The sequence below is a fragment of the Cavia porcellus genome, unplaced genomic scaffold (genome assembly GCF_034190915.1).
Source record: "Cavia porcellus strain 051 isolate PalLab524CR breed Dunkin Hartley unplaced genomic scaffold, mCavPor4.1 scaffold_3, whole genome shotgun sequence".
Lineage (NCBI taxonomy): Eukaryota > Metazoa > Chordata > Mammalia > Rodentia > Caviidae > Cavia > Cavia porcellus.
The window spans coordinates 20,471,353-20,487,177 of NW_026947486.1; the positions used below are offsets into that span (position 1 = coordinate 20,471,353).

Here is a 15,825-nt window from a genome sequence, read left to right on the forward strand (position 1 = left end):
CTGGGCCTTTGCTCTCCGCATGCCACCTCTGCCTGAAGGTGAGCTGCCAGCAGCCTGGAGCGGCCGTTCTCTTCGCCCAGCAGGAGCTGGAGGGGTCCAGAGGCAGGACCTCCGGAGTGCAACGTGCCCCTTAGCCGCTAGGGCTTGTAGGCTGCGGTGGAGGAGGTGTGTGTGGGTGTGTTGGTGCAAGGACTTGGAGGTGGTGAACTGACTGGACGGGGTGTTTTGACGCTTTTTTGATTTACTTTTGGATGCTTATTTGGGGCAAGGGTTAGGGCCACCTCTGGTCCCTCCCGACTGGTGAGGTCCTCACAATCTTTTCCTCGGATGAATGTTGCAAGAATATCACGCAACTTCATTGGCAGTTTCAGGTGGTGTTCCATGATTCCCATCAGACTGCTAAGCCTTCCCTAGTCCCTTCTGAGCCAGGATTATTTCAGACTTCTGTGGAGGAGGTTAAAGTCTCTGGCCGGGTTCCAAGGCCCTCTTCTTCGCTTCCTCCCATCCTTACAAGTTTAGATGTTGTTCCCTCTAAGTGCCAAGACTGGAATCTTGAAGTTTGCCTTCTCTTCCCCGCACCCATTTTTCCTTCTCCTTGAGCTCGGATCCTGAGCTGCGAGTCCTGCCTTTGTGATCTCCAGCTGCAGCTGTGCCTTGGGGCTGGGAGGGGACCTGGCGGGTAGTCGGAACTCAGAACTCTGGCGCCTGGCCGGGGTCTTTAATTAGGCAAGAGGCGGCGGCGGTCAGCCTGGCCTTTCATCGGTCAGCCGGGCCTTTCATCGTGGGCGCCGGGGAGCTCCTCCAACACTATTACACACATCCCTGTCTCAACTCGCCCCTCTAGTCAGGGAGGAGTCCCGGAGAGGGGAAAGCAATGAATAAATTGACGAAGCAATCAGGCAGACGCCCCGCCTCCTGCCTCCCACCCAGCCGGTCTTGCGGTTTGCAGCCAGCATGCAGGCTAGGAAAAGGCAAGACAGCAGGTTTTGAAGATGAGGGGTAGGGCGAGGTCTCCCTATGGAATCTCCCTGTTACCGGCCACTCAGGTTCAAATGCTTAGTTTCCTTTGCTTGCCAATGATCAAACAAGCCGTGTATTTTGGTAAAAAGAAAAATTTATTCAAACTTAGCTCTTTGGACTTGGTAGGCCCATTTGCTTCAAATCACCATCTTCCCATGTACAGGTGGACAAGAGTCTTTTATAGCAAGCGTCGGAGAGGAGTACAAACAACGGAGAACTCCACACTATTACTTTCAGCCACCTTTGGCTCATTCCTCTTGCTTGTGGAAGGAACCTGGACTTCAGCCTGGTATATTCTGTCACTTATTTTAGGCTGAGGGGAGGAAATGTTGCTTATGTGCTCAGCAGGATGAAGTCTGGAGGAACTGCTTACTTCAACAATAAAAAAGTGTAACTTGTACAGTTCTAAGTTGAAAAAAAATTAAATTCTCTCTTAAAGTGCTGGTCACATCCCTAGTCAGCAGCTTGGAGGAGAGGGCTCAACAGGGACTGGGAAGGATCTTGGCTAAGGGAGCAGAGTGAGAACTAAACCCTAGAAAGACTGGTTATCTGGTGACTGGTAGCAGGTCAGTGAGCAGAGCTTTGCAGTGCATGGCTTAGAATGATGGGTAAGCAAGGCTGCACAGCATGCATGGTGGCTACCTGTGGATTAGGCACAGAACTTCCTCTCTCCCATCACTCCCTTCTGACCTCAAGAAAGATACACCAAGAAATTAGAGGCTGTGTGTGGTGGTGCACACCTGTGATCCCCACACTTAGGAGGCTGAGGCAGGAGGATTCCCAGCCTGGGCTACATAAATAGACCCTGTCTTAAGAGTAACCAAAAGAAATTTAAAAAATAAAGAAATTAGAGCCAGGTAGACTAGGTGGTTGAGTTTATTTGGGGAGAATTACTCATGTTTGTTCTTCCTTGGGAGGGGGTCTTCAAACAATACCGAAGGGTACAGGAAGGGGGGTCTGGAGGGGAGGAGAAGGGGGCCACAGCCAGACAAAATGGCAACACACGATCACAGGCACTACCAGACATCACAGACACAGCAGAGGGTGCAGGATAGGGGCTCCAGACCAGGCCTCCAACGCCCCCTGGATAGTTGGAGGTGTGGAAAGAGGGAGGGGGCAGGGGAGAGAGGGGTAGGTCAGCCCTACAGACCCTTTGGCTCCTTCCTCTGATAACCTAGCTGCCGTGATCCAAGGGTGAGGACAAGGGTGGGCGGGTATTTCTGTCTGGATCCCACTCCTCACTCTTCAAGCCTTATCACTCAACTCTTTCCAGGCCACCAAGGTCCCCCAGCCTTGACTTGGTGGGCACATTCCCCCTCCCCTTAACCAAATTCATGCTGCAGTTTCTAGTCACACCCCACCCCCACCACTGCCCAAACCCTCTCACTTTAAAGCATTTTCTTCATTTCTCCTTTTGTGGAGGGGCTGCTCCTTCCAAAACCACCACGAGCCCCACTCTATGTCCTGCCCCATCTGGAACTCTCAGTAGGACCTCACACTGAACTTGCCCCTCTCCTAAGCACTACTTCTCGCCCCACTCAAGATCTATCCCCTTTATACTCAAGCTCACACCTGAATGTTCCAAGCTACAGTTCCAATCTAAGACCTGCCCACTCTGGAGCCCACTGTTCTCCTTACTGAAAGAACCCCTTCTAGAGCCACGCTTCCCCTTCCAAGTCCCAAGGCACAGTGCCTCAGGGACTCTTCCTCTAGGCCCCAGATCCAGCAAGTCTGGAACCCAGTCCCTGCCAACCAGTCTCCTTCACCCCACAGCTCTGCGCTGTGGATGTGAAGCTGCCTTCTCTACTCCAGACCCTGTGCAGGTCTTTGAATTTCTCCTGCCCTAGGGGCTGACTTTCCCATTACAGCCTTGGTTCAGGCCTTACTAGAGGAACCAAGGCCAGAATTAGGAGGTGAGAGGAGAAAGGGGAGAGTCCAAAATCACGCTCACCCTCCCCCACACAGCTGAGGCTTGTCCCCTCCCTGTCCCCCTTCCAGAGCCCCTTACCTCAAGAAACAGGGCCAGGAACAGAGAGGGGCTGAGGGATGCAAAGGAAGAGATGGGGGTAAGGGAGGAGCCCACTCAAGACTGGGCCCCAAGTGCATGAGGGAGGTGGGTGAGGGAAGGGCTCAAACAGATAAATAGATATTTATATATATAATATATATATATATATATATATATATATATATATATATAACAGCAAAGACAGGGTCTCCTGGCTTGAGGAGTGGAGACCTAGGGTACAGGGGCAGGAAGGGGGGCAGGCCTTCTTCTGAGCACTTGCCCACCCAGGGGGTTCTTCGGGGCTGCACTGACCTGTAGAGACAAAAGACACAAAAAGGAGAAGGGGTCCAGACACAGGTGACACCCTTGCTGGAGGCCTAGGTTTTCTCCCTCTGGCTTTATCTTCCGCCACCTTTTTCTGTGTCTTTCACCACTCAAAGCTCTGAAGTAAATTTCACCCCAATGTCCCCAATCAGAAGATATTCTTGACTGTCCCCTTCCACCACTTCTGGGTTAGGCACCAAAGTGATTCATGTCCTACCTCCCAAATACCTATTAACTGGTATTGTTCTAGAGATTTGTAAGAAACTATATTGAACCAGTGCACACTTATAATGCCAGCACTCAGGGAGGCTGAGGCAGGAGGATCCCAGTGAGTTCAAGACTAGCCTGACTACATGGTGAGATTGTGTCTCAAAAACAAAACAAACAAAAGAAACTATATTGAGCAAAACAAAGATCCCTATTTTTGTGGGGCTTATATTTTAACAGATAGAGACAGATGTCTCACAATGAACATGATATATAAATGAATTGTCTAGTGAAATAGGTGATGATGAAATGGGATAAAGAAAGTGGAATAGGCAAGGAGGGGAGCAGTAGGTGATGTCGGAAAGCTCACACAGGGCCTTACAGACCAAGTTGTGAGGACTAAAGCTTTGTCTGAATGAGATGTAAGTCATGGGATGATTTATTTTGCCTTATTTTTCTGAGACAGGGTCTTCCTATGTAGTTCAGGCTGGCCTTGAACTCATGGCCATCCTCCTGCCTCAGCCTCTGAAGTGCTGGGATTATCGGTATGTGTCACCACAAGTACAGAGTACTATGAAAAAGATACCAGGGAGATTTGTTTTAGATAGGAAAGTCAGGCAAGACCTCACTGAGCAAGTGACCCAAAAGCTGAAAGGCAGCTGACCTGGGAAAGACTTCAGTGAGTGTGAGTGTGACAATCCGGGGGAAAGGAAGTCCTAAGCCCCTTAAGTCATACTGTGCCTAGTACCCTGAGGTGGCCAGTTTGGCTGAAACTGAATGGAGGTAACAGTAGGAGTGAGCAGGGTTTTAAATATGTAGGATCTTGTGGCCAGAGTGAAGACTTCTGCTTTTAATGTGAGTGCAATGGAGGCTTCCCGGTAACTTCTGAGCATGGGAGGGTCATGGGCTGGTTTAGGGTCTAATAGAATTCCTCCGAATGCTGTGAGTCCACAACAGAAATTGGAGTGGACACCTGGGAACAGGTGTGGGAAGAAGGTGAGAAGCGTAAAGACTAGGGCACAGTTTGATGGATATTTTGATTAGGTGTGGGATGCTCATGCCAGAAACTGGCTTGACCCACTTCCCCTTGCTGTTTCACTTCATCTTCCTGTCTCCTAATTGGGGGAAATCTCATTTTTTTGCGGGGAGGGAAATTGCACTCAGGGTCTTTTCACTGATGTACAACCTCAGCTCTTAAAAAAACCCAACAACAACAAAACATTTTTTTGAAAGAGTCTTGTTGCCCAGGTTGGGCTTGAATTTGCCTCAGCCTCCCAGAGTGCTGGGATCATTGGTGTGCACCCCCAAGCCCGGGTTTAGCACTTTAAAAAAAAATATGGAACGCTTCACGAATTTGCGTGTCATCCTTGCGCAGGGGCCATGCTAATCTACTCTGTATCGTTCCAATTTTAGTATATGTGCTGCTAAAGTAAGCATCGGGTTCAGCCACTTTTACGGTCCATCAAGGAGGCCAGGAAGGCTTTCTAAGACTTTCCACTCCAAACCGTTTTCTGCTCTGAAATTCTACACCACCCCACTCACCCCGTGGGTTGGGGAGAGGTGGCAAATCTACCACTTTCCCAGCTTTGGTGAGCTCCTCTGACCTTCAAGACTCAGCCATTTATCTTCATCATCTACTAGCCTTATCATCGGTTGGTGTATCAGTCCCTTTTAAGACCCACCTCCTCTTTTCTTCTGTAGCTCCTGTGCTTCGAAGAGTCTCTATTGTGCAAATCTCCTTGTTCTTGTCTCCTTTCACTGGCTTGCCATTTCTCTCCCTTGGCCTTCATCTAAAACTACACTTCTTTCTCCTTCCCATTGGCTCCTTATTCTGCCCTTCTTTTGAGGCACCACTCTCCTACTCTCCACTCGTTGGCTAGTTTCTCTATTTTACCACGTAGTTCTGGCTTGCCATTGGTTCCTTCAAACTTTGGCCTTTACTCATCCAGCAAACATCCTAGTACCAGCCATTCCTGACTCTTATTGGTTCACTGATCCGCCTATTTCCTTCCCTGTAACCTAGTTGGCCACACCACCCGCCCATCACTCACCAGGTTACATCTGATTGGAGAAGGAGGTGGGCGCACCCTGTGGGCCGTAGCCTTGCTGCCCATAGTCGCCTTGGGGCCCGTAGCCACCGCTGCCGGCTGGCTGCCCATAGTCGGGCTGGTAGCCGCCCTGGGGCCCATAGGAGTCCTGGGGCCCATACCCGCCGGGCCCCTGCCCGTAGCTCGCATCGCCATAGCCATCCCCGGGTGCGGGTTGCTTCTCGGGGGCGCCAGGAGGTGCACGCAGGAATGGGGCGGCCCAGCCTGTCTCCTTGAATACAAACCATAGATTGCCGACCCAGAGCACGAGGTTCAGGAAGCCGAACACCTGCAGTAAGACAAAGCCGGGCTATGATCTCCTGCCCATTGCCTTGATGGCCCTAGGGAACATCAAGGTCGGGTCGAGAGGAGGAATGTGCATGTAGGGCATAAATCTGTGGGCTGCGTCCCAGCATGTGCAGAAAATCACCTTGGGGGTGCGTGTCAGAATTCAGATTCCTGGGGCAGTTGAGCTGTATCGGTATTACATGCACAAGTATTTATATATTTGTACATATACATGATTGTACATGTCTAAAATATAGTAAATTTAAATTTGTAATATATCCTAAAATATAAACATACATTTGTATTAAATATACTAACAGATGCATGTATACATATGTATATACAAACATAAATGCACATGTATAAAATATTAAACATATAGTATTTGATATAAATGACAATTTATAAAATAGTATAAAAACACAAAACACTTTATATACTTCTTACTCTATGTTATATGCTCTTCTAGGAACTTTTAATGTTATTAGTTCATTTAAAATTCCATTTAGGGGGCCAGGGATTTAGTTCAGTGGAGTAAGTGCCTGCCTGGCAAGCATGAGGTCATGAGTTCAATCCCTGGCACCAAAAAAAAAAAAAATCCATTTAGGGAGAAGGGAGAAATAATCTTTTTTTTTTATCTTTGAGACAGGGTCTCACTAAGCAGTTCAGCCTGGCCTTGAGCTCACTTCGTAGCCCAGGCTGGTCTCGATCTCACAACGATCCTCCTGGCTCAGCCTCCTGAGTGCTGGAATTACAGGCATGAGCCACCACGCCCGGCTGGGAGTAATAATATTTTACTTTTAAATTTATTTTATTACTATTATTATTATTATTATTGCATTTTTTGATATGGGATCTCCCTATGTAGTTCAGGCTGGCCTCAAACTCCCTGGGTAGCCCAGACTGGCCTCAAATTCACAGTGATCTTCCTGCTTCAGTCTCTGGATACTTCTGGGTTTTTTTTGTAATATTAAGGATTGAACTCAGGTGAGCTTTGCCATTGAGCTACATTCTTGGGATATTTTTGTTTTTAATGTTGAGGCCAGGTCTCGCTATGTTTTTCTTTTTCTTTCTTTTTTTGTCTTTTTTTGAGACGGGGTCTCACTATGCAGGTCAGGCTGGCCTTGAGTTCACTTTATAGCCCAGGGTGGCCTTGAACTCCTAACGATCCTCCCACCTCAGCCTCCTGAGTGCTGGGGTTACAGGGGTGAGCCACCACACCCAGCTCACTATGTTTTTCACAGGCTGGCCTCAAACTTAGAATCCTCCTGCCTCAGCCTCCCAAGTAGCTGCAATTACAAGCATGTTCCACGGCATTTAAAAGCTGGTGTCTCCATTTTAAAGCTGAGGAAGGCTGGGCATGGTGGTGCATGTCTGTACTTCTAGCAAGCAAGAGGCTGAGGCAAGAGGATCACCACAAGTTTGAGGGTAGCCAGGGCTATACATCGAGTTCAAGGCCAGCCTGGACTATATAGTGAGATCTTGTCTCAAACAAACAAACAAACAAACAAACAAACAAACATAAAGCTGAGGAAACTGAAGCCTAAACAGTCTAGACTGTTCAAGTTCTCACAGCTAGCAAGTGACAGGGAAAAGAGTTGTAATCTTAGCATTTTAACACTTGTATAAGATTTACCTGTGCCAGGCTCTTTTCGAAGCACTTTGTATGTTATTAGTTCACTAAAGACTCTACTTTGGAGCCAGACCGATTACAAGTCTTCAGTTTACTAGCTCAGATTGAACCCTGAAAAGTTATGTCTCTAGAGTTATGTGTCACAGAGTTTCCAAGAGGCAGAGCTAACATCTGAGTTCACACAATGACTCCACACAGTAGGGGTCATACAAACAGGGAAACATTTCACTTTTTAATTTTTTTTTTTTTTTTTGGTACTGGGGATCGAATTCATGACCTTGTGCTTTCCAGCAGTCACTTATGCCGCTGAGCTAAATCCCCAGCCCCTCTTTTTAAATTTTGAGGTCCTAAGAAGATACTGCATTGTGGGACATTCTACTCGACTAGGTTGGGTCCAGGATGTAGGTCTTCCAAATTTAACCTGCACAGGTCTCCTATTCTCCTCTTGGGGCCTGCATGTGGTATCATGGTGGTTACAATTGCTATCTCATCTTTCAACATTCAGTTGTTTGCATGCTGCTGCCTCCAGGGAGCCCTCTGGGATGTCCGCTGGTTTCCCCCTCATTCTCTCTCCACCATTCCCCACTACAGGACTGTAAGTTTCCCAGCCTCCCTCTTCCAGCCAGCCCATCCAGCTTCCCAGAGCTTACCACAGATGTGTTGAGCCCTGAGGTCACAGGGTCCCTCAGTTCCTTGCATGTGTTCCCTGTCTGGTGGCAGACAGCCATCTCCTTGATAATGTTCTCTGGGTCCGTGGCCATCTTCACATCGGACAGTCCCTTGGCCCAGGCAGAGGAGCTAACTAGCCACATGAAGGCAAATACTGCAGTGGCCAAAAAGTCCTGAGGTGGCAGGGTGAGGAAGATGGCACTGTGAGTAGGCCTCCTCAGATCACAGGTTTCTTGGGGGGGGGGTGTCCCACAGAAGTGGCCTGTGTCTGTCCCCGACTTTTTAAGCTCTGCAGCCTACAGCATTTTTACCTAAAGGTGGCCCACCCAGCTTGAGTTGTGAGCACATTTGACCCAGAGGCTGTGGGAATGTGATTGCAATGTGTGGGTGCTGGCATTGCAGGAGAAACTAGTGGGTTGTTTCCGAATCTGTGGCAAGTGGTGTATCTTTCTGCTTTCATCTGCATGTGGGAATTTGTGTCATTTTATGCCTGGGATGAGGGTGTGTGAGTATAGCGATGTACAAATCAGTGTCTGTGCGGCAGGATGATATGCATGACTGTCATAGTGAACCTTTGTTCTCCTTCCTTTGATCTAGACCGTGTGGTTGTAAGAGTTGGCGGGTTCACAGGTATGGGTCCGTCTGGGATTCTGTGTAGGCTGCGTGTCCCCGAGACTCTGTGACTGTGTGTGCCTGATGTCTGGTAACTCATAGAGACGACAACAGCACCAGCATGTGTGGCTTTTTTTCTGTGGGCATGTCTGGGAGTTAGTGTGGCCTGTGAGCCAGATTAGTATGTCCCAGGGGCCTTGTGTCCCTGAGTTGCTGTATGCAATTGGCTGTGGGGACTCACCAGCATGGGCCCTTTGTTGTTTTCTCGGTACTTGTTCTGTAGGAAGATGTAGGTGGCCAGAGCCCCCATGGAGTAGAGGAAGGCAAACACAGCCACGGTGACAAAGAATTCAGCTGATGAGGAGTAGTCCCCAACGAGGAAGACCTTGGTGGTGCGCCCTCGGCAGTTGGGTGCATCAAAGTACACTTGGTGCAGCCTGCAGAGAGAGGAGGGCAGGTGGGGCCCAGCCTTAAGTATACCCTCCATTCTACTGCTCTGATGCGGTTCTGTCCCCCAGACTCTGACAGGGTCCCAAGAAGAGGGGGAAGCAGCCATTCACAGAGCACCTGTGATATACCCAGTCATACTGCATCGGTTACTCAAGGCATCCTGGCGGGATAGGTGCTATTCATCCTCTACTCCAACCTAGGCACTCTTTTTTCAGCCTGCGCTTCGACTTGATATGTCGCCCAGGCCGCCTCAAACTTGTGATTCTCCTGCCTCAGCCTCCCAAGTGCTAGGATTCTAGGCACATGCCACCACATCCAGCTGATACCCAGATACATCGTGCCTCTCGGTTATTCCTGGCAGATGCCAGGCATCCTTCTATCCCAGGATCTCTGTCCTGGCAGTTCCCCTTGCCATGAATGCTCTTCCCTTTGATATTTTCATGTCTTCCTCCCCCATCTCCTTGAAGTTTTGCTCAGCTGTCACTGTGTCATTGAAGCTTTCCTGTATCTCAGCATTTAATGTGCTCCTTAGTTCCCTTCCTTGTTCCATTTTTGGTTTGTTTTGAGTCAGGGATCTCCAGCTGACACAGGTTTTATAATCTTGATTTGTGCTGTAACCACAAGAGGGCAGGGCTTTTCCCACTGTTTTGTTCACTGCTGTATCCCCAGGGCTTGGCAAAGGTGCTCTGCTGTGAGCAGTATTTACTGAATGAGATTTAGCAGGTGGAAACAGGTTACAGAAGAACACATTAACTTGCTTAAAAAGTCACATGCCTGGAAAGAGTGGACAGAGTAGGGGTCTAAACCTAGTTTCTCCCCTATATCATGTTGATTCTTCTCCCCATCCCACTTCTAGTCCCTGAGAGAGGGAAAAAACAAAAACAAACCATATGCAGAGCAGAAGAAAACCCAGGGACTACAACACAGGAAAAGCTAGATTGACCCAAAGGAGGGCAGAAGGGATCTTGAAACAGGATGTGTGTGTGTGATGGGAGGGGCAGCCTGGGCAGTGTCCTGGGAGCAGGGTCTTTCCTGCGGTGTGATGAAGGGAAGGATTGTGGAGGGAAATGTGTGTGAGCAAAAGCACTGGAGTGAGGGCTCAGAGCTCTGGCCTCAGAGTTGGGGGCAGAATTCTGAGAGTGGGTAAATGGTGATGGTATTCTTGTGTCAAAGAGGTCCTAAGGGAAAGGGCTTACATTTATTAGCCTCCTACTAAGCACTTCATGTAATTGCCTCATTTAATGAGACCCCTTTCTTAAAGTCAGCCTTCTTATACCCGTTTTATGGATGAGCAAGTAGAGACTTAGCAAATGAAGCTACTTGTCCAACGTTGTACAAGGAGTTCAATCTGGGTTTGAGTTACTGTGTTTCTGGTGGGATACCTTTGGAGAGAGTGTGTCCAAAGTGGGGAGGAGTGGTCCTTAAGAGGTATCAGCGCTGTATGGGAGGCTTGTTCAGCAGGACTCAGCACAAAGTTTGTTTTCCGGAAAACTTGTGAGTTAAGGGCAGATCCTTAGACCTCAGATCCTAGCTGTGGGAGTCTTGGTGGAGTGGATAGGAGACCTTGCGGGGTCTCAAAGGGCTAGCCTTAAGCAGTATCCCATGCTGCTAACTGCCCCTTTTTCCCCAAACTTTTCTTCCTGGCTTCTGTGGGTGAGGGAGTCTTGATTGTCTCTCCACCTCTCACAAGCCATCCATTCCTGGTGCCTTCTCTATTTTCCACTGTTGCTCAGGGCCTGTGTTAGGCTTTCCTCCACTTTCATCTTTCTCCTCCTCACTGAGTGATCTCTTGGGCCTACATTTACCCTTAGCATTCCAAAACCCCTTGTCTCCAGTTCAATGCTTGACTTCTTCCCTGCGTTCCTAAAACTGATTTGTAATTGATTTTTTTTGGTGGTACTGGAGATTGACCCTGAAGTCTTGCACATGCTAGGCAAGTGCTCTGCCACTTATCTATATCCTCATCCATTGTTCTGTTTTGAGACAGAGTCTTGCTTAAGTTGCCCAGGCAGGACTTGAACTTACAATCCTCTAGCCTCAGCCTCATGAGTACCTGAGATTATAGATATATGCTACCATGCCCAGCCCTAAAACTAATTTCTTTTACTTATTTACCTAATACTAATGGAACAGTTTTCTTGTGCCAGGCACTGCACTAAACACTTTACAAATACTAACTCATTACAGACTCACCACAATCCTGTGGAGTGGCCATTACCATTACCCCTTTTACATACAAAGGCACAGAGTGGTTAGGTGATTTGGCTAAGTAGTAGAGGAGTGTCAAGTGAGAGTGTGTCTTTGGGTCTGTCTCCCCATGCCTAGGAGCCTGAGCTCACATTTATGCAGCTAGCATCCAGGACAGTGCCCCCTACATAATGCAATCTCAGTAAGTGTCCGAATTGATGAACTGGGTTTCATCATTCCCTATATCTAAGCAGCACCCTGTCATATTTATCCATCAGAAAACCCTACACGAGGATTCCCATCTAGATTTTCTCTCCATCTGAAGCTATCTTCTTTATTAATTTATTTGTTATCATAAAGGCTTTGGATGGGTAGGGAGCTTGTTCTGGTTTAGTCACTGTTCTGTCACCATATGAATACTATCTGGCAAATGATAAGTTTTCAAAAAATGGGCATGGAGCCAGGGATTTAGCTCAGCGGTATAAGTGCCTGCCTGGTGAACAAAAGGTCATGAGTTTGATCCCGGTACCAAAAAATAAAAGGTGTAGAATGGGTGAACGAGTGAGGATTAAGTAATAAATAATATTGACTAACATTGAGCACCTATTACATTAAAGTTTATATATGTACATAACACCTATCTATTTATCTATCTATAGTGTGTGTGTGTGTGTGTGTGTGTGTGTGTGTGTGTGTGTGTGGTGCTGGGGATAGAACCCAGGGGTATGTGGATGTCAGACAAGTGCTTTATCACTAAGCTACATTCCCAACCCTGTCTTTTTTTTTTTTGAGACAAGGTCTGGTAGTGCAGGCTGATCTTGAACTCACTTATGTAGCTCAAACTGGCCTTGAACTCACTGTAATCCTCTTGCCTCAGCCTCCTGAGTGCTGGGATTACAGGTGTGCACCACCATACCCGGCTACTTCTGAATCTTGTCTATTGCCTGTTCCCTATCCTTTCCCTTCACTAGAACAGTGCCAGAAGGCAACAGCCTGTGTCTGTCTTGCTCACCACACGGTCCCAGATACTCAGAGCCAGGTACATAGCAGGTGCTCAGTGCATGGATAGTGATCCCAGTGGTTATGGCCTCTTGGGGTGGGGGCTGGGCAAGGACCACTGGGAAGGAGGTACACTGGCCAGTCCCACCCTCCACCACACCTCTCTCAGGTCTGTGGGCATCTTAGGGTAGTGGCACACCTGAAGGGGTACTCAAATTCAACCTCAATGCTGAGGTCACTCTCGGTCTTGTTGGCACATTCCACGCTCAGCCGAAGCTCCCCGTCGTAGCTGCCGCATGTGGCAAAGGCGAAGATGGCAAAGACCTTGGGTAGCAAGGATGGGGATGGTCATAAGAGAGGCTGTGTGCATGTGTGAGAGTGGTGCCCTCCTCTGGACAGATTGGGGCCCAGCACAGGCGGCAGCAGATGGAGAGGTCCCCACCCCCACTCCTAATCAGGGCTCATCGGGCCCAAGCACAAGCTGATTATAGGGGTGCGGCTGAGTCTTCCCTTCTCCATGTGCTCTGTCTCTAGGTCTCCATGCTTTGGCCTCCCTCCCCCATGTCTCCCTTGTCTCTGTTGTTTTCTCTGGGTCTCACTCTGTCTCTAGCTCTCTCAGTATTTCTTTCTGTGTCTTGTCTTTCTCAGCTGTCTCTCTGATTCTCCCTCTGCCTCTGCCCTTACATCTCGGTGTCTCTTCTCTGTCTCTCTTGATGTTGGTGTCTTTCTGTTTATAGACTATCTTCATCTCTTCTGTCTCTTTTGCAGTCTCTGTATGGTTCTTGCTGTCTCCTTTGTGCCTCTGGTTCCTTGCATATTGGTTTTTCCTTTTCTCTGCTCATCCCCACCACTTCCTGCGTTTCTCCCTGTGTCTGTTTCCCTTTAGATCTCTTTCCTGTCTCCTTTTTCTTTGTGGGTCTCTTTTCTCATCATTTTTCCCTCGGTATTTCCAACTTTGTCTCCATCAGTCCCTGTCTCTCATTCTGTCTCCCTCAGTGTCTCTGGGTTTCTGGCTTTGCATCTCTTCCCCAGTAATCGGCTTCAGGCTCCACCTCCCCCACCCTTCCCTCACTTCAAGAGAGGAGGTAGAACGTCACATTCTGTCACTTCGCAACAGGGGTCCCCTCAGCCCTATGTGATGTCAACAGCCAATCCATTCTCTGGCCTCAGACCCCTGGAACCTCTTCCTGGAGCCCAGTTCCCTCATCCACTTCCACCCCTCCTCTACTCCACTCCTCCAGATCCACTTCCTCCCTCTGTCCTTGCACTGCCCCCCATGACCCAGACCACACTCACCCACTGCAGCACCTTCACGAAGCCAAGGGGCTCCTTGACCACCCGGAACTGACCCCCAGCCACCAGCTGAGGAGAGAAACAGTGGGGAGGGGGTGGTATTGTGGGGTATAGAAAGGGAGGTGAGGGGCAAGACTGACAGATGGTGATCCCTGGAGATGGGGCATGTGACATCTAGAAGGGAGTGACATTTGGAAAGTGAGTGAGGGGAAAATGACACCTTGGGGAAGATATGTGCACCAGGATGTGAGAAGACTCCTGGGATCAGGAGTAGTAGAGGCGTGGGGTGATGGTGAGTCAGGTGGTGGAGGTCAGGGGTGAGAAAGGCAAGGATGGGGTCTGGAGTAGTTAGGGGAGGAGGGTTTGAAAACCTTAAAGGTGAACCAGAGAGGAGGGAGGTTGTGTGGGGAGGAAAGAAGTTGGGGTTCACTGAGGTGGGGGAAGGGTCTCAAGTGGTGAAGGTGAGTCATAAGGCAGCAGGCAGAGTGGCTAGGATGAGGGAGGGGCTAGCGGGAAAGGTGAATTCGATGGTGGAGGGGGTCTGAGAGGATGGGAATGGGGATGAGGTGATACTGGTTAGGGAGGGATGAGAGGTTTCGAGGTGGTGAAGAAGATTGAGATGGCGGAGAGGGTCTGGACTAAGGTGGGGGAGAGCTGGGACATGGCTTCACTGGATGAGTTGATGGAGAAGAGCCTGGAGGTTTTAGAGAGGCAATATTTGATGGCCTCCCTGGGTTTCCTCTGGAGGAAGGGGTGGTCATCTACTGGGGTGCATTGTATGGGAGGGGCGGGTGCCAGACCTCCCCCACCCCCCACACCTTCTGTCACTCTATTTCCTAGCTCATATGCAGCCCCTCCGTCTTTATTTCATTCTCTTCTCCCTTGCCCTTACCCTCCCCCAAGCCCTGAGACCCCTTTGCTCTCCTCGAGGTCACCAGTAATAATCTGGGCTTCTGGCAGCCTCCGCTGCGGCAGTGAGGATAGCCCTCGCTGCGGCAAAGAGCGCGCTGCTTCTTCTCACCAGCTCCCCGTCCTCCCCTCGCCAGCCACAGACGCCCAGCCCCAGCATCAGGGATGGGGTCTCTGCTGTTAAGGACCCTACCCATCACCTCTGAGTCTAGGGGGCTGAAAGCGGCAGACTCTGTCCGAGGTGCTGGAGCGCGTACCTGATTCACCACGTCCATGTCTGCCAGCAGCAGCAGCATCAGCAATGCAGGGGGCGGAAGGTGCCTGCTAGTAAGGGCGGGCGCCTGGCGCGGCGGGGGCGGCGCGCGATCGTCGGAACAGCCCAGGCGGCGGCAGCCCCGCCCCTCGTACCCCCCGCTGCGCTCGCTACGCGCGCTTGCGCACAATGATCCTTTCCCAGTGCCGCCATTCCAGCCTGGATTCTGGAGGCTGGAATCGGTTCCGACAGCGTCGTTGTCAGAAAACATAGGTAGAGTTGTAGGGGAGAGAAGGACAGACTTTCCTACTGTGTGACATTTTACCAACGTCTTTTTTGAGTTTGTGTTCCATTTGTGTATTAAGGATTATTAGCCCCGTTTTTACGGAGGAAAATTGAGTTCCCAGAGAGGTTAAGTGACTTGCGCAAGGTGCTGCCGCTGGTCAGCGGCAGTGCTCAGCGTCTCTGCAGCTTAAGCATAGTTCAAGGTCTTGAAGGTTCCTTTTTGAAAGTCTGCATTTTAAGTACATCCAAACAACAACTTTTCCCTCCAGCTATCTCCTTTCTTTGTTTCTCTTGGTTAAATTCTTACCTGCCAAGGCTCTATACTTCACATCCTAGTTATCCTCAGCAGGCTTTTAATTGTAGCCCTTCCTCCAGGCTAGGCCTATCAAGGTCAATGGTGATTGCCGTGTTGCAAAATCCAATGAAAAAATACAGTTGGGACTTAGGGTGTGCAATTGCACATTAAGAGAAATGTATGTAAAATTACTGAAGTAGCGATAATCTATCAGTACATCATCTTACACATCTGTGAGTGAAACCTGGTAACACTGGTTTCCTCCAAAGGAAAAGAGAGCTTTTCAGTTGATAACCCTTTGTATCT

At 49.2% G+C, this 15,825-nt stretch overlaps 1 protein-coding gene and 1 non-coding gene across 2 annotated transcripts; both read right to left on the minus strand.

The window, feature by feature from the left end:
* Positions 1-1,878: 1,878 nt before the first annotated feature.
* Positions 1,879-15,059, minus strand: Syp (synaptophysin). The gene is made up of 7 exons (XM_003462592.4): positions 14,944-15,059; positions 13,781-13,846; positions 12,684-12,808; positions 9,090-9,285; positions 8,218-8,409; positions 5,611-5,935; positions 1,879-3,340 (listed from the first exon to the last, which is right to left on the minus strand). Exons 1-6 carry the CDS (start codon positions 14,980-14,982, stop codon positions 5,615-5,617), a joined length of 939 nt encoding a protein of 312 aa, XP_003462640.2. The 5' UTR covers positions 14,983-15,059; the 3' UTR covers positions 1,879-3,340; positions 5,611-5,614.
* On the minus strand, positions 4,890-4,996 carry LOC111754762 (U6 spliceosomal RNA). The gene has a single exon (XR_002789430.1). It is a non-coding gene; the product is annotated as a U6 spliceosomal RNA (small nuclear RNA).
* Positions 15,060-15,825: the final 766 nt, after the last annotated feature.

What these genes read in the sequence shown, in the direction of transcription:
- Syp (XM_003462592.4), bottom strand. Translation starts at nt 14,982, where the DNA reads ATGCTGCTGCTGCTGGCAGACATGGACGTGGTGAATCAG. An exon ending in TCGTGAAGGTGCTGCAGTGG is followed by an intron (nt 12,809 to 13,780) that starts GTGAGTGTGGTC and finishes TTGCTACCCAAG; the next exon opens with GTCTTTGCCATCTTCGCCTT. An exon ending in ACAACAAAGGGCCCATGCTG is followed by an intron (nt 8,410 to 9,089) that starts GTGAGTCCCCAC and finishes CTGCCACCTCAG; the next exon opens with GACTTTTTGGCCACTGCAGT.